The following is a 21700-nucleotide window of genomic DNA, read 5'->3' on the forward strand; positions in this document are numbered from 1 at the left end:
GCCGCCAACAGGCAGATTGTGTTACCAAGCTTAGCGATAGAGATGTGGTTATGACCTGTAGCTGAAGAAACTAAGAATAATCATGTATGATAGAAGAGCGAGCGTTGAGAAAGGCAGTTAGTGGGTGGGTGGTGAGGAAGAAGGTGAAAGAGAAGGAAGTTTGGGGAGGCCGCGGAGGAAAAAAGCCGCTGAGTTGAGGATGGAAAGTTGGCCCGCCGCGTCCATCGCGTCTCCAAGCAACAGCCTGCCTTTGCTTCCCCTCACGCCGCAACCACCTCAACAACGCCCCAACAACGCCCATTGTCGTTGATCCGTCAAGCGCGCTGGCCTGCCTGTTTGATGGTCTAACCTGACAATGGGCATGATATCGCCTCTGGCTCGCACTGCCAGAATTTCTACCGCTACGCCCGACGATATACACCGATAATGGCTACAGTTCGATCCCTCGGATTGCATGAGCCCTCGGCCATCGCATTCCTCGTCGCAGAAGGACTCTTGCCTCCCGATCCCTCGGAGGAGCTCTATTCATGGACAACGAGCGTTGATCGAGACTCCAACGGCCCGGTCGAAGATGAGATTGTTTGGACAAGAAGCTGTGCGGTTTGGTCACGAGCGGGGGTTGTCAAGAGAGTGTTCCGGCTTGATCTAGAAAAGGAGGAGATCAGGCATGCTTTGTTGACGAGGTTTGCGGTGGGAAAGATCAAGAGGTCCGAGTCAAGTGTCTCGGAATCCTTGAAAGGCGAGGCAGCGCAGCCAGGCAGTACCTCACGCCGCAGTCGAGGCTCGCCTGATCATCTTAGTGCTGGGATATCGAAGGGCTCATTGTTGATGCTGGGTCAGAATGGCGAAAGTTCTCGCGATAATAGCGGCACAGACGCGAACAATGCGCGAGCCTTGGTCGTCGTCCTCAAATCCCAGGCTCACATCTTCTTTCTTGCCGGGAACAGCCATGTCGTGCCCCTACCGTTCGAAGTTGATTCGGTGTTTGCGACCCCCAAGGGCCTTTTGATTCAGAGAAAACTACACGAGGAGGAATCCAATACCTCGCTACCAGCAGCGCCGCCGAATTCGTTCGTCTCATCCCTACCTGACTTCCGTGCATCTCAGTCGCTGGACATACCTTCTGGCAAATCCAAACGCCCATCCTTGACAATTTCCCCTGCCCCCAAACCTGGCCTGAAGCCACGGACAAGCAAACATGCCGACATGCCCAGAGTGTTCTCTCTTATGGATCCGCACTCAGAAATGGGACTCGTTGTGACTAACCAGTCGTCTCGTTGGCTACAAACTAGTGTCTCAACCAGACCTTCTGGATTGGATGTTCTTGACCCAGCGGATGCAATTGTCTATGTATCTCCAAGAGATGAATTGTCGAGCTCTAATCGGGGGCTTTCCACCGGTCCTTTGATCCTCGTGGTAACCGTCAATATTAACACAGGGTTGTACACGATATGGACAGCTCACTATAGACAAGACGAGACTGCGCCCTCATCGAAGAAGAAGGAGAGGAGAGACACGGGTGGCACTCGTTCGAAGCGACGCAGTTCGCACTTTGGAATGACGACGGGGACAACCACACCCGCTGGTCGTCCATCGGGTGCTAGAGAAAGCTTTGGCCCAAGAAGTGATGGGTGGAACACGTCTGGGTTGTCGCTTTCGCAATACTCCGTCGAAGGCAAGCCGGATGATGACGACCTGGCGTCCAAGCTGGGTCAAGACTTTGGGGACATTGGTGTGCCACTCAAGACATCAAGACGAGTGAGCTCTCTCCTTGCACGCGCGGACCTGGCCGCCAGCCAGGATAGGATTACGTTTTCCGATTTAGCCACAGGCAGTCAATCGAGCTCCATGCCACATGGCAATTTTCGACAATCTCTTGGAGCTGGAAGTACTCGAGGTAGCTTTGGCTTCAACCCTAGGGGTTCTATTCCACCTGGTAATGGCTCAGCGTATAGCACTACCGGTAGCTTTGTCGACGCACCAGTCGATAGACTGCTTGAAGAGCTGAACAACGAGAGTCTTTTCGAAGGATTTGAGAATATGGACTTGAACCATGCGGCGTCAGGTCTGCCCGAAGAGGTCTTCCTTTCCAAAGTTGAAAGCTTTTCTTCAAAGTTTTCGGTCTCCTTCCAGACACCGGTCAAGTCAAAGCCGTCAGCTCGACAAATCAGAATCATGACTTTGTGTCCGTCAGAGTACGGTAATGCGCAATCTGGAAGTACTGCGGCTTTAGCGCTTTACTTGGTGGATCAAGAAGCAAAGTCAATGACGGTCGTCAGCCTACGAGCAGACAAAGCTGCGGTATCCAAGAAGGACGCGGTATTCTCGAAGAAGCCAAAGAAAAACCCGCTATCCGAAGAACGATCATTGATCGTCCAAGCCTCCGGAATACAGCACTTTGCAGATGTATGGGATGCCTGCAAGATTGTCGATGGTGGAATCTCACGGATTTTGACCCTGAAGAAGACAGACGGTGGCGAGCAGGTATTGCAGTTGCAAACTCCGTGGAGCAAAGCAACTCCGATTCAGGTGCCCCGGAAACTCATGCTTCACGAAGCATACGGCATAAATTCCAAAACGTCTGGCAACCGTCGAAAGGAAAGTGGTGTGAAACGGCTAATGACTGACTCGCCGATCACCGTGACAGGCTTCGATCATGCTGCAGCCAGAGGAAAGTTCGATGTAATTGACTCCGAGAATCGGAAGGTGAAACTGCAGGTCCAGATGGAACCTAGCAATGAGCTGGTGAAACGTCTGCTCAATGTCTGTCGGTTTGCCTTATCGGACGAAAAGGCTGGAGACGGGCTTTTGGCTGCCTGGTGGGAGACTATGGCATGGCTTCAAGAAAGGGAGACCAGCGAAAACGATCTCGAATGGACAGCCATGGTAGTAATATTGTTTGCAATGGCGATCCAATTCATTGACAGTGATCAACCGCGGACCTCCGCCAAACCGACTCGCAGAAAGAAGGGGCTGTTGAGGTCGAGCAGTGGAAGCCACGTCGATCTCGAGAGCTGGGAGACCATGTTAGAACAGGAGTCTGGCTCTGGGGGCGTGGTTGCACCGTGGATGGCCAGTAGCTCGTGGGCCTGGGTAGTTGAGCAAGACGCTGAAGATAATGAAGTAAGCCACGGCCACCAGGTGCCCTCGAGCCGGTCCACTTGCCGAACGAACACATACCTCCTTCGATGCATTGCTCTGACAAGGGGCTTTCTGAACACTTCTCGGGGCACACTCTCAGTAGGCTCAGGTGGCTATTTGCCCACGGCGTTATCCTTCAACCAGAGCATACGAGGCACCGCACTATGCACTATACTCGTCGCGTTGCATCTATTCCGTGAGGAGCAAAAATTATCGATCTGTGATAGCGAGCAATCGGGCAAGCCTCTGGGTCTCCTAGCTCCAGTTCTGGCCCAACTTGGCGGGTGGCTTGGCTGGCAGTCTTGGGGATGGGCCGAAGATGCGTATTATGGCATGGAGATGGCTAGTATGGACCGCTGGCAGTTCGAGGAGACTCGCATCTCAATGCTCGATCTCCCTGCAGAGCCGTTCCCGCCGCCGTCAATATTTGCTCACCTGGAAACCGCCTGGCGCCAACCGTCAGAATCTTTCTTCACGCTCCTGAACCTGGTAACCAGCCCGGACAGACCTCCAAAGAAAGGAAGGCTATGGAAAGAGTGCTTTACGCTCACCCCAAGGACGCTGGCTCTCGACGGGTTCCTCTCAGAAGTACATAACCTCGCGGCACCATTTGACCGGGTCAAGCTTCTTCATCGTTGGGGTTTCACCAGAAGCATCATCGAGAGCTTTCCAGAAGGTGTCAGCGCTCCCTTGTACGAAGCGATTATGCAGTCACAAATGCATGCAACCACGTCCTGGAGCTCAACGCTGCTCGAGCTTATTGATCGCGAAGATCTGAGCATTTCCATGGGCAGGAACAAGCCATGGCTTCCATCGGCCACGTCTTCGCTGCAGCCAGCAGTCTCGCACGATGCCATACGCGATGTACATCATATCGGTACCTCTGCATTGGATGTGGATGCAACCAACTCGTTCGAAGCTTCCGCGGAGGCAGACCGGTTCTCAGTAACGAGGCTGATCTTCCGTGAGGATAAGCGTTTCATTGACGCCGCTCGGTTGCTGAATCAGTCCAAAGCGCCGGTTGCAGAGTGCATACCCGAGCCGGAATGGACCGACTCAGACCTGCTAGAGGCCCAGAAAGAGGTAGTACAGCTTGTGACGCTGAGGACGCTCTCCATTCCCACGGGTCGGGCCATGTTGACCTTCAGCGGACGACTGCCATTGCTGACGGAGAAGCTCCCAATTCCTTCGTTCTCCCTGCAGTGCGTCATGAAACCGTCGAACGTGACAATCAGCGCGGACCGAGCTTCCTTCAGCGAGGAGAAAGTGTGTTGGGCATTCTTCCACAACGGCGTCTCTACCGGCCTTGCTATATCGAAGAGTTCGAAAGGCATTGACACGTCCTGGATACTTTTCAACAAACCCCAGGAGCTTACTAACAGACATGCGGGCTTCTTGTTGGCACTGGGCTTGAACGGGCATCTCAAATCATTGGCCAAGTGGGTGGCGTTCAAATATCTCACCCCCAAACATACAATGACGTCCATTGGATTGTTGCTCGGATTGTCAGCCTCGTATCTGGGCACCATGGACACCCTGATAACTCGACTTCTCTCCGTCCATGTCACCCGGATGCTTCCTCTTGGTGCTGCCGAACTGAATCTGTCGCCGTTGACACAAACAGCGGGCATTATGGGCATCGGCCTTCTGTACTGTGGATCTCAGCATCGAAGAATGAGTGAAGTGATGCTGTCAGAAATTGAAAACGTGGAGCAGGAGGAGGGCTCCCACGAGGACCTGCGCGATGAAGGATATCGCTTGGCTGCAGGTCTTGCTCTTGGCTTTATCAACCTGGCCAAAGGTAAAGACCTCCGAGGAATGCGCGACATGCACATCGTGGAGAGGTTGTTGGCCGTTGCAGTGGGCACAAAGAACGTGGATCTCGCGCACGTCCTGGACCGGGCCACGGCCGGTGCTACAATTGCCTTGGCGATCATCTTCATGAAGACCAATGACGAGATTCTGGCCCAGAAGATTGATATCCCAGACACCACAGTGCGCTTCGACTATGTTCGGCCTGATCTTTTCCTTCTCCGCACTCTTGCCAAACATCTCATTATGTGGGACAGCATTCGTTCTACGGATGACTGGTTCATACAGAGCCTGCCGCCAGTCTACCGCCGTCGGTATCGCCTCACCGGCGTCCGTCGACTGAAGAGTGACGATATGCCATTCTTCAATATTATCGCTGGCCTGTGCTTCACCCTGGGCCTTCGCTATGCGGGCTCTGCACAAACTTCCGTGCGTGATCTGCTTCTCGCATATCTGGACCAGTTCATCCGCATCTGCAGACTTCCTGCTGTCAACTATGACGCCAAGTTGGCTCGCAACTCCGTTCGGCACTGCCAGGACGTCGTGGCCCTCTCCGCCGCCGCTGTCATGGCAGGCACCGGTGATTTGGCACTGTTCCGTCGGTTGCGGTCTCTCCATGGCCGCGTAGATGCTGACACTCCTTACGGCAGCCATATGGCGGCGCATATGGCCCTGGGCCTACTGTTCCTAGGCGGCGGCAGCTACACCCTCGGCACCTCCGACCTGGCTATTGCTTCATTGATCTGCTCCCTGTACCCGATCTTCCCTACAACCGTCCTGGACAACAAATGCCATCTACAAGCCTTCAGGCATCTCTGGGTCCTCGCCGCAGAGCCTCGTTGCCTGGTGCCGCGCGACATCGACACCCGTCGACCCATCTCCATTCCTATCACCCTAACCAACCAAGACGGCATTAGCCGCAAGATCACCGCACCCTGTCTTCTCCCCGACTTCAACAGCCTCACCCGAGTCGAGATCTGCAACGCAGACTACTGGCCCCTGGTCCTGGACTTCTCTAAGGACCCTAGCCTGCGCCAGAAATTCCACCTGGGCGACCAGTCCATCTACCTCCGCCGCAAAGCCACCTACAACCCTACCGGCTCCTCGGTCTTCGTCTCCACACTCTCCGGCCTCAGCGAAGCCCAAGACGTCCTCCCCTCCTCCACCTCCGCCTCCAACCACGGCAAGGGTCTTCCTCCAGCCGCGATGCCCAATCTCGCCACCCTCCTCACCTCCGGCGTCAATCGCACCCCTACCTCCCCCACCCAGAGCATGTGGGAATGGATCTTCAATCTCCCCTCCCTGCAAGGTCTGGACGTCCGCGAAAAGTCCCTCGTCCTTCCTTCTTCCTTCTTCCCCACTACCAATAGTACCAGTAACAGCAACATCGCTGCCCTCTCTTACGCCCCCTGGCTGCGCCAATCCGCCGTGGACAGCAAACTCGTCCTCGAGGCCATCGTCAAGAATACCATTCAGGCGGCGCGTGGCCGCGCTGCTGATCCGGATGAAGTCCGCGATCGCATCTGGCAGTTACGGTTGTTGTTCAATTGGATTGATGCTTCCTCTTCGTCTTCCTTGTCTTCGGCTGAGGAACGCTTCGCGGAGAGGCAGAGGGAGGAGCAGGAAAGATCTGAGAATGGGGGTCTGCTGGGCCAAGTCGGTGCTTCGGATGGACTTTGGCTAAGAAGGGATTATATTGAGGAGATGAGGTGGAAGATTTGGGGTGTGCAGATTGGGGATTATGAATGATTGATTGAGTGTGGGGTTGTTGTTGATTGATATGTTGCTTATGATATGGCTGGGTGGAGTTTTGTTAGGATCTCTGAGAGGCTGGTGTTCGATTTTTCTCTTTTTCTGCTTTGCATGTATGGATATGTGATTTGTGGCGACGGGAGAGAGAGAGAGAGAGAGAGAGAGTGTGTGTGTGTGTGTGTATGTGTGTGTGTGTTTTGTGTGATTCTGGAGAGGTGGTGATACCATTACTGTACCGGATATAGTCTAGTCATGATAATTATTATGAGGATATGTGCATTACTTAGACCTGCAATGATACATGTTTTATAATTGATAATATATTGAACTTTTAGTCATGAAATCGCTAATAAGTCAAGATCCAGGTTGACAATCACTGAGACCGAATCGCACCCTCCTTCAACACGCCCCGATCACCTCCGCCTCCCATCTGCCAAAGCCAGACACCCTCGACGGCCCACGCAGTAGCACTAGCATGTTGTCGACGACCAGTACCTCCGGCACCAGTAGTAGCATTCTCCTTTGCCTTCTCTTCCTCACCTTCTTTCTCCTGCCCACCACGCCGGGCAGAACCCGTCCCAGGTGTCGCTCCATCCGCCTCAGCCAACATACCCGCCACAACACCCTCCTTCTCCACAACAGACCACAGCCCCTCGACCAGCGGACTCCCTCTTTCTCCGAATTGGCCCTTGCCCAAACGGAACAGAATCCGCCCGAGAACCTGCCACGCGATGCACCGCTGCGCCGGGAACGTCGACTGACTGAGGATAGCCAGCTCGGGAATGGTGTACCCCGCTGCGTGGGGGTCTTTGCCATGATGGTGCAGGCCCAGGGTCGTGGGAAGGGAGAGAGATGTTGAAGGGGAGAGCACCGTGCCGAGGAGAGAGAAGCGTAGGTTGGCTGGGTGGACGGCTTCGGCGTTGCTGGCGGGGTGGTAGGCGGACGTGGAGTCTGGGTCTTCGGGGTCTGCGGAGGGGGGTTGGAGCCAGGAGAGGGCGGAGGGGTCGTGTGAGATGTTGGGGAAGTAGTGGGTTTGGAGGTCGGAGAGGAAGGAGGGAGAAGATGGATCTAGGTTGGGCATTGGGGAGGCTTGGGATGGAGGCGCGGGGAAGTGGACGCTGCCTGAGGGGGGCAGTTCGGCGGCGGCGTGGAGGTCGGAGGGGATTTGAGTGGGTGGGACGTCATCTTGAGAGGAGTCGTTGGGGGAGGTTGGTTTGGCGGTTGTGGTTGAGGTGGTTGCTGCTGTCTTTGTTGTTGCTGGTGGTGGTGAAAGCGGAGCGGATGCAGCAACTTCGTCTTCTTTTTCCGCTCTCTTGTCTTGGACTGGTTCAGGAGCGACAGGTTGTTCGCGGGTGGGTTTGGAGGTGGTGGACGTGTCATCGGCATCGATACGAGCTCGGCGGAGGAAGCGCTCAAGTAAAGATGTATCCAAGGTTTCCATCAGCTCCTGGCGCTCATGTTCAATCTGCGCATCCGACATGGATGCCAGTTGCCGCGCATTCTCCTGCGCAATGGCCGTTTTCTCGTCCTTTGGACTCGGAGTAGAAGCAGAGGCGGATGCAGATGCAGACGGAGCTGGGTCTCGTCGCTGTTTAAAAGTAGAGGGTTTAGCCCGCCGGCGATGAGCTGGAAAGCCGGTGGTGGTTGGTTTTGGAGTAGGCGGGGCGGGGGCTGCGGCGGGGGAGCGTTCACGGATTTCGCCGATCATCCCGGGGATGTTGAGGGTCGCGGCACCCTGAGCGTCATCGTAGGTGTCCGCTGGCGAGGACTCATCGTCAGAGCCCAGATCGAGGACGAAACGTTCACCGCGAAAGGCCATGGCGTCGAAGAGTTGGTGAGGGGTTTGGCGGGGAAGAAAAGCTGCCGAAAGCGTCGGAAATGAAGCCATCCCCGGGAAGCTCGGCTGAGTCAGCATTGAGTCAGCCCGCACAGGGACACTGCAGGATGACTCAGCTGCGGCTCAAAAGCTAAAATGGGGTACACTAGCACCAGATAGGATTAGTGGGTTCACCTGATTGACCACCCCGATTGGGTAAAGCACGTTGAATCAGGTGACCCGATCTGATATCGAAACTGGGACTTTACACTGCCTTGATTGTTTTGTCCCCAGTCTTGCGGGCACGAAACCTTGTCCGTCAATTATTCTGGGACATAATTGATTCCGGGTCATTTTACCGACAATGAGCAATTGCTTGGACCCCCGTTCACATGGTGGTGGGGGTGCATTGAGGGGCCAAGCAAGCAGGCAACTTGAAGGGAACTAAAGGCGATAACGAACCATCGAAACGGCCCAAGAAAGGAACGAGAAGCGCACCCGCCGGAATGGAACCCCGGCCATACAAACACGCTTTCCCCGGTTGCTGCTTTCGCCCACTTCGGATTGCCATCTTTCTTCATCATCGAAAGCACTCTTCTGTATGTATGTATGTATATCTAGCAAGGTATACTTGCTTCTGTCTCTCACAACAGCGCCCCCTTTCCCCCATCCATTTAGTTTGCAATTTTGTTCTTTTGTTCTTTTGTTGCAGTTGCTGATCCGGTGTTTCCCATCTGGTCTGCCTCCCTCTCGGCCTTCCCCTTCTCTCTCTGTTCCTCTCGCTCTCTCACTCTCTCGCTTTTCTCTCTCCCTTCCCTCTTTCTTCCTTCTTCCCTTTCCTCTTCCCCCAATCCATTCATCGCCATCCACTTTTCCACTCCTCCACCATCCACTCTCCATCTCCACCACCTTCTTTCAACCCTTCTTCATCTCCATTCATTCGGCTTTCTATTCCCTTGTTATCTAGTTTTATTGTTCTGAGTACAAGGGTTAGATCTCCCTCACCTCCAACCGCCAACAACCACCACCCTCACCACCCAAAGGACGTCAGTCCATCAGTCCACTCCTCCCTCTAACCAACCTCGCCCTCTCACTCGATGCTTGACCACCAGCTTTGATTCGTCCTTTCGCTCCCTCCCCTCCCTTTCCTTCTCTTCTTCACCATGTCCACAGAGCCATCTGTTTTGTCGGCTGCAGGTGAACACGAGTCGCGCTCCATTGAATATCCCGCCCGCGAAACTCGTACCCGACGGTCGCGTCGCAGGAAGGAAGACGATCCCGACCTCGAACGAAACCAACCCGTCCGAACCCCCAAAACTAGAGAAAAAGAAAAGGACAAGGAGAAAGAATTAAAGGAAAAGGAAAAAGAGAAGGAGAAGGAGGAGAAGCTGGAGCCCAAACGGGGCAGCCGTCGCCAACGAGAGAAGTCGTCGTCGACATCTACTAACCCGCCCAATTCGGCCGCGTCTCACTCTCGCAAGAGGCCCAAGTTGGAGGCTGCCACCCCCGACCAAAGCCCCAGTGTTGCGGCGCCTCCTGCTCATTCACCGAATCCCGCGCCTGCTGCCGTTCCAGAAGGGCCTGCGACCAGTCCTCCTACCACTGCAGTCTCAGCTGCATCTGCAGCTCCGGCCCCAGCCCCGGCTCCAGCTCCAGCTCCAGCTCTAGCCCCAGCCTCGACGCCTGCTCCCAGCACTCCCATAACGAGCCCGCGGAAACAAACACTAGATTCTGAAGCGATGTCTCATGGGACATCGCGTCTCCTGAACCCCCCGTCTTTGCCACCGTCGGCCCATCCAACACCGCCATCCGTGGCCCCTACAACCCTCGTCTCACCTTATCCGGGCCTGATGCCCTCCGCTCCTCCTCCGCGGCCACACTCCCAGCCGCCCGCTCCTCCGCCGCAAAGAACAAGCGGTCAAAATTTCGATCCCATACGGTCGGCCTTTGATACATCGTCTCCGGCCCCGGCTCCAGCACCGACTCCGGCGTTGGCTGCTGCGGCGCCGCCTCCGGGGCGCCCCTCCTTTAGTCCCCCGGCCCGCCCTATCTCACCTCGTCCGACATATCGCGCCAGTGCCTCTCCGGCCATTGCTAGTATCATTGATCCGCCTGCTGCCTCGTCGCCGCCCGTCTATGCCCCTCGACCCTATGGCTCTCCAATTCACGGTGCGTCGAGCTACTCTCCATCGCCCGCGGGCGCATCTATCGCACCCACTCCGCCACAACCTCAACCGCACCCGCAGCCTCAATCTCAACCTCCACGACCAGTCTCACCGTATGCCCATCGATCTCCCTATGCCACACCCGTGCAAGCACCGCCGCCACCCCAGGAATCACGGATGTCGGCACCAGAACCAAAGCCCCCGTCTGTCCCTCCCCCATCGGCCTCGGAACCTCATACCCCAGCACCGTCTAATAACCGACCGCCCTCGCCAGGTCCCACGCCTATGGATGTGGAGCCCGAGGCACCTGCTTCGTCGACAGCCTCTAAGGTGACCAAGAAGGAAGCCAAAACCCCCTCAACAGTACCTGCTTCGAAGGCGCCCTCACCCAAACCGGCCAAGGCAGCCAAGGAAACACCTACGCTACCTCAAGGCTCGGGACTGATCTCCAATGCCCTTTTCGGAGTGGATGGTGGCTCGTCCACAGGCGACTCGAGTAACCGCCAGGTACCGAGTATCATCCTGCACGTTCCTATCCAAGGTCATGGGAATCAAATCATCAACTTTGCACGTTTAGCGGAGGAGCAATATGGGTTCGCGGCCCTACATCCTCGCCTCGCTGCGCACAAGGAACGACTGGCACGGGTAGCTGCGGCCGGAGCGGCCTTGGAGCGCAACGACAAGGCGAGTGGACGTGGTTTGTCCGCAGGAGAGAGTGCGGATGAGGATCTGAGCATGGAGGTCGACCGGGACAGCGAGATGGATGGGGAAGGTGCAACATCCGCGCCCGCTCGCTCGAATGGGGCCGAACCGGCAGATGGGAAGAAGAAGCGCCGTAAGAAGAAGATGGAGGAGTATGATCGAGACGACCCATTCGTGGATGATAGTGAGTTGGCCTGGCAGGAACAGGCGGCCGCCAGTAAGGATGGGTTCTTTGTTTACAGTGGGCCGCTGGTGCCGGAGGGCGAAAAGGTCCAAGTAGAACGGTAAGCGCCATACCCTTTCGGAAGTTGAATCCCTTGTTTTAGTGCTGGCTGAGATGCTAATGGCTTACGAATAGGGCCGACGGTACGATCAAGCGTGGTCGCGGCCGTGGACGTGGTGGTCGGGGCCGGGGGCCTGTAACATCCCACCAGGTGCCTTTGGCCGCTGCGGTCCCGATCTCCCAGGAAACCGGTCTTCCCCTTCGGGGCCCAGGCTCACGAGGCGGCAGTACCACTCGTCGCCCGCGCATCAGCAAAGCTGCTCGTCAGCAGGCAGAGCAGGAAAGAGCCAATGCCGCCTCGGGGACTCCCCACGGACGCGGCGGAGGTGCTACCGGTCGTGGCGGTTCGACCAGCACTCGAGGAGGCAAGCACCCCATGGTCGAGTTGGCGCCGCGTCCAAATATTGCCCCTGCTCCTCCGGGCCCCAGTCCAGTGGGTGGATCGGAGCTTGCGATGAAGTAGGGCGATCCCTCTCTCATCTTCTTTTCTCTCCTCAGTCTCGCCATGAGTGTCCTGTGCTGGGAACCAGGCATGTCTGTTCCTGTTTGACGGACTGCTCAGTGTGTGCGTGCTTTTGGTCCTTACATTATTTTCTTTTCGTTGGCGTCGTCGGATTCCGGGTTACAGGGGGAATGATGAACGGGCATGAGTAGAAGGGTCCATCCAGTTTGATGTCGGATGTGTGGGTTCTGGCCGTCTACATTTGTTGTCTTCTTATTTGCCACCCGGCGCTATTCTCTACGTCTCTCGTATGGTGTGATGGGATTTCCTCTTTTCCTACCTGCATGATTCGGTGCGGTGTTTATGCTTCTCAATTGTATCTGTGTGACCTGCGTTTGCTCTATGTTTATCTGTTGACTATTCCACGGATAGGCAGTGTTTCTACGATCATTCATCCCATACTATTTCACTGTCCAGCGACAAAAACGAAGCAGAACATTTGACAGGCATAGTTCCTTTGTTTCATTCCGAGAGTGTAAGCTGTAATCCATTCGGTAACAGCAGTCAACCATAGACATGACTCTACTCCAAACAGAGATAACAGTCTTTACCATTGACCATTTCTCTTGCTACAAATTGCAGGTAACGTAATTTATCATGGCAAAGCATCGTGCTAACTTTACTTGTTATATTCATCCCCATCTTAAATTCTTCCATGCCATCGAGCAATGAAACATACGTAACCAGTGACCAACGGAGATGAGTGACATGACACAAGAAGATACTTACAGTCAGCTAGATGGGTAAGATAACCTAGAATATGCAAAACAGAAGATGAAGTAAAAAGGAAAAGAAAAAGGACATGGAAAAAAATAAAGAAAATATAGAAGCTATGGATGTATGTATATCTGACAGAAAGGAATATGACAAATGAGATGAAGAAGAAAGAAAATGGAAGATGAAGAAGATGAAGAAGAAGAAAATAAAGGCCAATGAATGAATACGCCTTGCCGATGCAAAAATGTTGTGTGTGTGTGTGTGTTTGTCATGGACATACATCATGTAAGGTTGAATGGGATACATGGTTCAAGAGTTCATGCTTCAAGCAAGTAGCGGTGTATTTGTGGGTATGTGTCATTTGTTTGTCAGTTCGTCACGTCCACAGTTTCTAAAAGGAGAAGAGGAGAGGGGGGAATAGGAGAATAGGTGAGAGAAGTGAAGGGAGTTGAGGAGAGAGTTGAGATGGTGGATACAGGGCCGGCAGTCTAGACAGCACCCGTCATATGATCCCCGCGCATGGAGTTTGGCTGGCGTTGCCAGGATCCGTTTCCAGGAGCAGGGGGCGGAGGTCCGTTCGGAGGAGGCGTGCTTCGCATGGGCAGTACTGCTGACTGTAGGGGCATTCGCGACTTCGTGTTGTGTGAGCTGGCGGAGCGAGATCCCATCGGATGCATGGGGGGTTCCAATCCGGAAGAGGGGCCCCCGACGGGAGTCCGCGAGGGTCGACGGCCGGAGCGGTACTCATCTTCCAACGACAGATGCTCGAGAGAGATGGGAGGCGAGCGTGTCGACCGGGGTGGACGCGGAGATGGGTTTGCGGGGGCATAGTTGTACTGGTACTGCGAGGGGCTATTGCGGCCCACGCTGGAGGGAATGTCGCTGGGGGCGTACTGGGGAGTGCGCATCGGCTTGCTGCTGGGCTGGGGCTGGGGTTGAGGCTTCGGGGACGGAGTAGATCGCGCAGCCGGGGGCTCATCCTTGAGCGACTTGGGCGGCGGAGGAGCCAGATACGACTTGCGGTTGTGTCGCTCCATCATGCTGATGGCCCATTCTTGAAGATCAACCGGCGTCCGCTTGGCGGCCTGCAGGAACGCATCTTTGTCCTAGGTCGGCTGTCAGTCAAATCCGGAAAAAGACAGTAGTCCAAAAGCGGACAAGGGGTGGGACATACATAAAGCTCGCGAGGCGTGGGGCGCTCCTCGGACTTCTTGAGGAGACATTTGGCGACAAACTCATGCAGGATGGGAGGGAAGGCGTCGCTCTTGGGCAACTTCGGAGCGGGCTCGTGCACGATCTGCTGCAGCAGATCCAGAATGCCCATCGGACCGGCGCTGGCACGGTCGCCTGCCGACGAGTCCGACGTGTCAAAGGGGAAGCGGCCAACCGCCAATTCCATCACCGTCAATCCAACACTCCACACATCCGAGCGCACAGTGTACGCACCACCCTGGATACGCTCGGGGGCCATGTAGGTAGAGGTGCCAACGAACGTATCGGCGATCGAGTTGACTGTCTCGGTTGCAACGCCAAAGTCGCAGAGCTTGATGTTGCCGCGCGAGTTGACGAGAATGTTGGAAGGCTTAATATCGCGATGCATGATACGATGAGCTTCGTACAGATACACCAGACCGGCCAGGACAGACTCGGTGATCTTGCCCAACACGTCTACCCGCACGGGACCAAAGTCCTTGGATATGCGATCGAGCGAGCTATCATACAAGGGTCCAGGTTAGCTTGAAACCAACAGATAAAGAAGATAGGCAGCGGCTCCCTTACCCGCAATCCATGTACTCCATACACAAGACAATATCTCTGGCTTCATTCTGGAAGGCACCATAGAAGGTGACAATGTGGGGGGAATTGCAGTCATGTCCAACCTGGAGCTCCCGCAAGATCTGCTTTCTCACATTTTCCTTTGCGTCGACACGGATGATCTAGGATGATGGAGTCAGCATATATGCCGGGTCTACGGCAAAGCACGGACGACGAGGGTCCCCAGAAGGCACGCACCTTTCGAGCCATGACCACCTTCGTGGAGGCGTGCATGACCTTTGAGACCGTACCACCATTTCCAGCGCCCAGCTCCTTCAGAGTAACCAAGTCCTCGCTACGCAGGTCGAGACGGAACTCGAGACCGATCTCCAGGGTATCGGTGCGGTTGCTGTCGGCATTTCCAATGGCGCCTGGAACCTGAGAATCACCATCGGAGTTATTGGCGGCGGGCTTCGGGGCTGCGTTCAGGGCAAGGCCTTTAACGTTCTTGCGCTTGAGTGTTCGCGCCTTGAATTGATCGGCCATGGTTGTGTCACAGGAGCGATAGTGCGCACCGTGACTTGGGATAGAGGGGAGAGACGGTGGGGAGAGAAGGAGGAATACAGCGACAGGTATAGGAAACGAAGCAGTTCCAAGCAAAAAGTACCGTCTCACGATCGAATTTATGGCCAAGATTCCTGGAGGAGGAGTTTGCTAGTCAGGAAAACAGGATAAAAAAAGTCGACGAGTGTCCGACCGTTGAGCCAGCAGCGGCGGGGGAGTTATTGGACACTGAGACACCGGACAAGCGCCGTGAGGTTCGGGAGAGAGCGCAGGTGGGGGGTGTTCTTTGGTGGTGGACTTGATCACCCCGGTTTGGTGGCGTTTATGGGCGCTGAAATTCGTTGGAGGGTTCGACAGGGGATGAGGGTGAGAAAGTGAGTGAGTGCTCCTCAAACCGACGACTTGATCCAGTGAGAAAGGATGGTGTTGGAGGGAGATGGTCGGAGTTGGGTTTGGCGTGCTTTGGAGGGACGCCGTGAGGAGGAGAAAGTTGGGGCGGAGATCAAAGTAGTGGAACCAGGCACACGCTTGTATTAACTATTGATTATCCTCTTTTTTTCCTGCCACGAGGTCTACAGCTTTCGGAAACCAACACGATGATTTTTTTTTAGAAAGTTCTTCTATTCAGGGAAAAATCCGAAACAAAGATAGAGCGACCGGGTCTGTCTAGTGACGACCGCTGAAACAAGCGATGGGAGTTGGCGCCGTCTATCATTTCACTCTTTGTCTGGCAAGTCATAGGGTAGATAGACCTAACCTATTGTTCTCCATCCAGTTATTCACCCTTAACACAGCACAGGGGTTGAGAAGGGGATCAGTCCACTCCAGCCACCCTCTCGAATCTATGACTATTATTTTGTATTCATGTGTTTGTAGAATGAAAAAAAAAAAAAAAAAAAAAAAAAAAAAAAGAAGAAGTGTTTCAGCGAGGGGTATAACACATCACATGACCCCTATCAATCTGCGTCAATGGTGTTCTCCCTCTCCCCTAAGTACTAGCCCTTAACAGGCTAGTGTCTCCACGTGAGAGCTCTTTCTCCAGCCACAGCTCCGGCGGGCGGTGAAGCAGTGCCCGCGCCACAGCGTCTCTTTGCTGCAAGCCATCGGATCTCGTCTCGTCCATGCAAAGCCGCCCAGATTCTCTCTCATCCTTTCTTCATTTCTTTCCAACCTCCTGCTTGGCCACCTTCTGTGAGTGACCGTCTCTTGTGGCGGTTCTTCTTGTCGTGACTCGTTTCCTTCAACGACTCCTCTCCCCCAAATCGGTCTCCGCAGATTGCATCCATCCACCCTTTTTCTTATTTCCCGACCTTTTAGTCCACCAACACATCAAGAACCGAAGATGAGCGCTCGCGATCTGGTCGAGGGGGAGGCCATGATTGACGACGATGAGAATGAGGAGGAGCTTGCCGATGACTATGATGGCGAAGTCCGCGAGGGTGCTGGCACCAACAACAACTACGACTCCAGTGAAGAGGATGAGGATGATGACGACGATGAGGAGGCCGCTCGCGCCGTATGTCCTCCTCTGTGTTCAATCATGCGCCAATTTTACTTTATTCAATGTACCCCGTACTGACCCACTTTTAGGTCCGCGAAGGTTTCATTGTCGACGAGGACGAGGAAATAGAGGAGCGCGCCGAGCGCCGACGGGAGAAACGAAAGCAAAGGGATCGCGAACGCGAAGATGAACATCTGGATGAGGAAGATCTGGAGCTCATTGGGGAACTCAACCCGAGCTTCCAGTCAGCTTCTGCTGGAGAAGTATGTTCACCTCATTTATTGCCCCCACTGATTATCTACCTTTGCACAGGGGCGATTCTAACTAGTATCCCAGCCCAAGTTCAAACGTCTTAAGCGTGGTCACAAGGATCGCGATCTCCGACAAGCGTCCCAGGGCATTGACGATATTTTCAACTCCGATGAAGATGAAGAGCCCGCTGCCGACTACGGGAGGTCCGGTCACCGGAGACACATGCACGATGAAATGGACGACTTCATTGAAGAGGATGTTTTCTCCGATGAGGAAATTCAGCGAGAACGGGAAGACTTGGAAGTTACTCGTACCTCCAAGGGAGGTCTAGGCGTCACCGATGCGACCGGCTTGGACGAGAACGCCCTCGAAGATATGCGCGCTGCGTTCGGAGACGGCAACGAGTATTTGTTCGCTTTGGAAATGGAGGAACAAGAGCAGGAGCAGGAAGTGGATGAGGAAAAGCACTTGGACTTGAAGGATGTCTTCGAGCCATCACAGCTGGCCGAGAAGATGTTGACGGAGGAAGATAACCAGATTCGTCTGCTGGACGAACCCGAACGACACCAAATCGCCCGCAAGCCCTACCGGAACGTAGTGCTGACTGAAGACCAGTTCCGGGAAGAGGCAGCCTGGATCTCCAACCTGATGCTCCTCAAGAAGCGGATCGAGCCTGAACTACGGGAGCCCTTCCAGCGCTCAGTGGCCAAGGTACTGGAGTTCCTGGTCACTGACGATTGGGAAGTGCCGTTCATCTTCCAGCACCGGAAGGACTACATGATTCACGCGGCCAAGGTGGCCGTGGATGGAGCGGGCCATGATGGGGACGCCTCCCAGTACACCATCAAGGCGGAAAAGCTCCTGAACATGACCGATCTTTGGGACATCTTCGACCATGATCTCAAGTTCAAGGCGCTCGTGGAAAAGCGCACTACGATCCAGAAGACCTTTGACAACTTACAGAGCCTCTTCAGCGTGAATGATACCATTGTGGAGGAGATGCTCCCAACCGCGGTGACGATGGAGGAGCTACAGGATATTCAGGACTACATCCATTTCCAGTATGCATCCCAGCTGAGGGATATGACGCTCATGAACGGGGAAGCAAACGGGGAAACCCAGCGCCGGAAAGCGTCCAGCAAGACGTTCTTCGAGCGCGTCCGGAATGGCAAGGCCTACGGCCTCGTCCGCGCCTTCGGTATCACTGCAGATGCGTTTGCCCAGAATGCCCTGAAGGAAGGCCGCCGCCAGTACACCGAAGATCCCGCGGAGCAGCCGGATGAGTTGGCGGATTCGTTCCTTGACAACGACTTCTCCAACTCGTCGCATGTGGTCAAGGCCGCGAAGACCATGTTCGCAGAGGAGATCGTGATGAGCCCCAAGATGCGCAAGGTCGTCCGCCAAGCGTACTACATGAATGGCGCAGTGGACTGCTTCCGCACCGAGAAGGGTCTGCGCCGCATTGACGAGCAGCACCCGTACTACGAATTCAAGTACCTACGGAACCAGCAACTTAGCGACATTGCCCGTCGGCCCGAGCTGTATCTTCGTATGCTCAAGGCCGAAGAGGAAGGTTTGGTGGAAGTGAAGGTCCGCTTTGAGAACTTTGACCACTTCCGCCAACGCCTCTACCAGGACATCGAGTCGGACAACTACAGTGAACTGGCAGACGTCTGGAACCGCACGCGTCGTGATGTGCTGGATCTGGCCCTCGGCAAGCTCGAGCGGCTGATCAATCGCAGCGTCAAGGAAAATATCCGTCAGGAATGTGAGAACCATGTGGCGAAGGAGTGTCGCGAGGCGTTCTCCCAGCGACTGGATCAGGCCCCCTACAAGCCTAAGGGTATGATCTTGGGTACCGTGCCGCGCGTGCTGGCTCTGTCCACTGGTACCGGCATCGTCGGACGCGAGCCCATCCACTGGGCCTACATCGAAGAGGATGGACGTGTGCTGGAAAACGGAAAGTTTACAGACCTCTCCATTGGCGATCGCGACCGTAACATTGCCGACGGCAAGGATGTTGCCGCCTTCACCGAACTTGTGAAGCGTCGGCGTCCCGATGTCATCGGTGTGTCCGGCATGTCTCCGGAGACCCGTCGCCTGTATAAGCTGCTGACCGAGGTCGTGGAGCGGCAAGACCTGCGCGGCGCTCTTTACACCGACGATCGCGATGACGAAGTCAGCGACCGTTTGGAGGTGGTGATTGTCAATGACGAGGTTGCCCGACTTTACCAGCACAGCGAGCGTGCGAAGAAGGACCACCCTAGCTTCGCCCCCTTGACGCATTACTGTGTGGCCTTGGCCAAGTACCTGCAGAGCCCGCTGAAGGAGTACGCATCTCTGGGCCGGGACATCGTGTCCATCCAGTTCAAGCCGGGCCAGCAGCTCGTCTCTCAGGATCTGTTGCTGAAGCAGTTGGAGACGGCGCTGGTGGACATGGTGAATCTGGTGGGTGTGGACATCAACGAAGCCGTCACGGATTCGGCGACGGCCAACCTCCTGCCCTACGTCTGTGGTCTGGGACCCCGTAAGGCGGCACACCTGCTCAAGATTGTGAACATGAACGGCGGCGTGGTCAACAATCGGGCGGAGCTGCTGGGTGTGAATGCCCAGTATCCGGCCATGGGTGTGAAGGTGTGGAACAACTGCGCCAGCTTCTTGTACATTGACTTTGAGAACGCCGATCCGGATGCGGATCCGCTGGACAACACTCGTGTACACCCCGAAGACTACGATATTGCGCGTAAGATGGCGGCTGATGCGCTGGAACTGGATGAAGAGGATATCAAGGCGGAGACAGACGAGAATGGACCAGGTGCGATTGTACGCAAACTGTTCCGCGAGGAGGCACAGGATCGTGTGAACGACCTGATTCTAGAGGAGTACGCCGAGCAACTGGAGAGGAACCTGAACCAGCGCAAGCGAGCGACACTAGAGACGATCCGGGCGGAGCTGCAACAGCCGTACGAGGAACTCCGGAAGCAATTCGTCTTCCTCAGCACGGATGACATCTTCACCATGCTCACTGGTGAGACAGCAGACACGTTGTCGGAGGGTATGGTGGTGCCCATCTCCATCAAGCGGATCACAGACGATCACATTGACGGCAAGCTGGACTGCGGAATTGACGCACTGGTGCCCGAGTCGGAGCTGACCGACCGGTATGATATCCCCGTGCGAGCGCTGTACCAGGTCCACCAGACGCTACCGGCCAAGGTGCTCTTCCTGAACCGCAAGAATTTCCTGTGCAATGTCTCGCTGCGGGAGGAGCAAGTCAGCCGGCCGGTGCTGCGGACGCCGGACCGACTGCAAGGGGAGTGGGATGACCGTCAGGAGGCGCAGGACCGAGAAGCGCAGCAGGAGAAGACGCAGAGCGGCGGACGGACGATGCGAGTGATCAAGCATCCGATGTTCCGGCCGTTCAACTCGACGCAGGCGGAGGAGTTCCTGGGGTCGCAGAGCCGGGGAGATGTGGTGATCCGGCCGTCGTCCAAGGGACCGGACCATCTGGCGGTGACATGGAAGGTGTCGGACGGCATCTTCCAGCATATTGACGTGCTGGAGCTGGACAAGGAGAACGAATTCTCCGTGGGACGCACGCTGAAGGTGGGCGGACGCTACACATACAGTGATCTGGACGATTTGATTTTCAACCACGTCAAGGCGATGACCAAGAAGGTGGATGAGATGATGTTGCATGAGAAGTACCAGGACGGCAACAAGGACGCCACCTGTAAGTCATTCTCTTTCTTCATATTGTTTAGGGCTAGTTTATGTTTGTGATGGTCACTAACGTCTATTCTCTTTTTCTAGACTCTTGGTTGGAAACATACACCAAGGCTAACCCCCGGCGGTCGGCCTACGCTTTCTGCATCGATCCCAAACATGCGGGCTACTTCTTCCTGTGCTTCAAGGCGGGAGAGAAGGCGCCGCTGCACAGCTGGCCAGTGAAGGTGATTCCTCAAGGATATGAGCTGCAGCGCAACCCATACCCGGACATGCGGGCTCTGTGCAATGGCTTCAAGTTGTTGTTCACCAACATGCAGGCCGGCAAGCGGCGGTGAAGGTGATGGTGATGGTGATGGTGATGGTTTCTTTTCCTTTTTTTTTTTTTTTCTTTCCTTCTGTATACTGTGTGTAATATTCCTCGGGACGTTCTATCTCTTTTTATCGTTGATTACTGGATGAGGTCGGGATGCTTGGTTTTTTTTCTCCTGTGTATTTTCTTGACTTCTATTCTTCCTCTACCTCTCTCTCTCTCTCTCTCTCTCTCTCTTGTTCTCTCATAAGACAGAGTGTTGATTTAGCATCCGCGTAGCATCTCATGGTTGCGGGTTCGAAACGATTAATTGCTGGGGACTAAAAGAGAATTAAACATGAATTGATTGCATTGCATTGGGATCAACTATTACTGTCTGAACTATAAATTTAGCATTCTTAGTAGTAGATATATCTCCAGTATTGATTGCCCCTGACGCATTAATTTTCCGTGAAACTCCGAGGAATTCCAGAAAACGAGAGAATAAAAAGGTAAAAGGGAAACTGGATGGATCCACCAGGAACCAGATCATCAGTAGCCGGAGATGGACTAGAGACTTACTATTGAGCTCAGTCTCTGACACTTTCATGTGAACCGGACACAAGCTGCTCATCCCCTTCAAAGGCCAATTGTTTGGTTTAAGTTGTCCCTCGGCCGGTCTTGGAGAGAGGGAGGAGAAGAGTGGAAAGTGTTTAGGGT

The 21700-nt window shown here is 54.8% G+C and overlaps 5 protein-coding genes across 5 annotated transcripts; 3 read left to right on the forward strand and 2 right to left on the reverse strand.

Annotated features, from left to right (window-relative positions):
- Nucleotides 1-274: 274 nt before the first annotated feature.
- Nucleotides 275-6896, forward strand: BO87DRAFT_377721 (anaphase promoting complex subunit 1). Its single transcript, XM_025623620.1, has one exon. The coding sequence runs from the start codon at nucleotides 427-429 to the stop codon at nucleotides 6700-6702; it is 6276 nt and encodes a 2091-aa protein (XP_025478596.1). The 5' UTR covers nucleotides 275-426; the 3' UTR covers nucleotides 6703-6896.
- A 114-nt stretch (nucleotides 6897-7010) lies between these two features.
- Nucleotides 7011-8409, reverse strand: BO87DRAFT_377722 (RPAP1 family protein). Its single transcript, XM_025623621.1, has one exon. The coding sequence runs from the start codon at nucleotides 8183-8185 to the stop codon at nucleotides 7079-7081; it is 1107 nt and encodes a 368-aa protein (XP_025478597.1). The 5' UTR covers nucleotides 8186-8409; the 3' UTR covers nucleotides 7011-7078.
- A 1171-nt stretch (nucleotides 8410-9580) lies between these two features.
- On the forward strand, nucleotides 9581-12239 carry BO87DRAFT_93823 (uncharacterized protein). Its single transcript, XM_025629685.1, has 2 exons — nucleotides 9581-11672; nucleotides 11747-12239. The coding sequence occupies exons 1-2, from the start codon at nucleotides 9685-9687 to the stop codon at nucleotides 12132-12134; spliced, it is 2376 nt and encodes a 791-aa protein (XP_025478598.1). The 5' UTR covers nucleotides 9581-9684; the 3' UTR covers nucleotides 12135-12239.
- Nucleotides 12240-13378: 1139 nt separating this feature from the next.
- Nucleotides 13379-15191, reverse strand: ste7 (MAP kinase kinase Ste7; the record flags this gene model as incomplete). The annotated part of the gene is made up of 4 exons (XM_025619529.1): nucleotides 13379-13996; nucleotides 14065-14602; nucleotides 14670-14827; nucleotides 14904-15191. 4 exons carry the CDS (start codon nucleotides 15189-15191, stop codon nucleotides 13379-13381), a joined length of 1602 nt encoding a protein of 533 aa, XP_025478599.1.
- Nucleotides 15192-16551: 1360 nt separating this feature from the next.
- spt6 (chromatin-remodeling histone chaperone SPT6) lies at nucleotides 16552-21026 on the forward strand (the record flags this gene model as incomplete). Its single annotated transcript, XM_025619528.1, has 4 exons — nucleotides 16552-16725; nucleotides 16800-16973; nucleotides 17047-20695; nucleotides 20776-21026. The coding sequence occupies 4 exons, from the start codon at nucleotides 16552-16554 to the stop codon at nucleotides 21024-21026; spliced, it is 4248 nt and encodes a 1415-aa protein (XP_025478600.1).
- Nucleotides 21027-21700: the final 674 nt, after the last annotated feature.

The sequence above is a fragment of the Aspergillus neoniger genome, assembly GCF_003184625.1.
Source record: "Aspergillus neoniger CBS 115656 unplaced genomic scaffold BO87scaffold_21, whole genome shotgun sequence".
NCBI lineage: Eukaryota > Fungi > Ascomycota > Eurotiomycetes > Eurotiales > Aspergillaceae > Aspergillus > Aspergillus neoniger.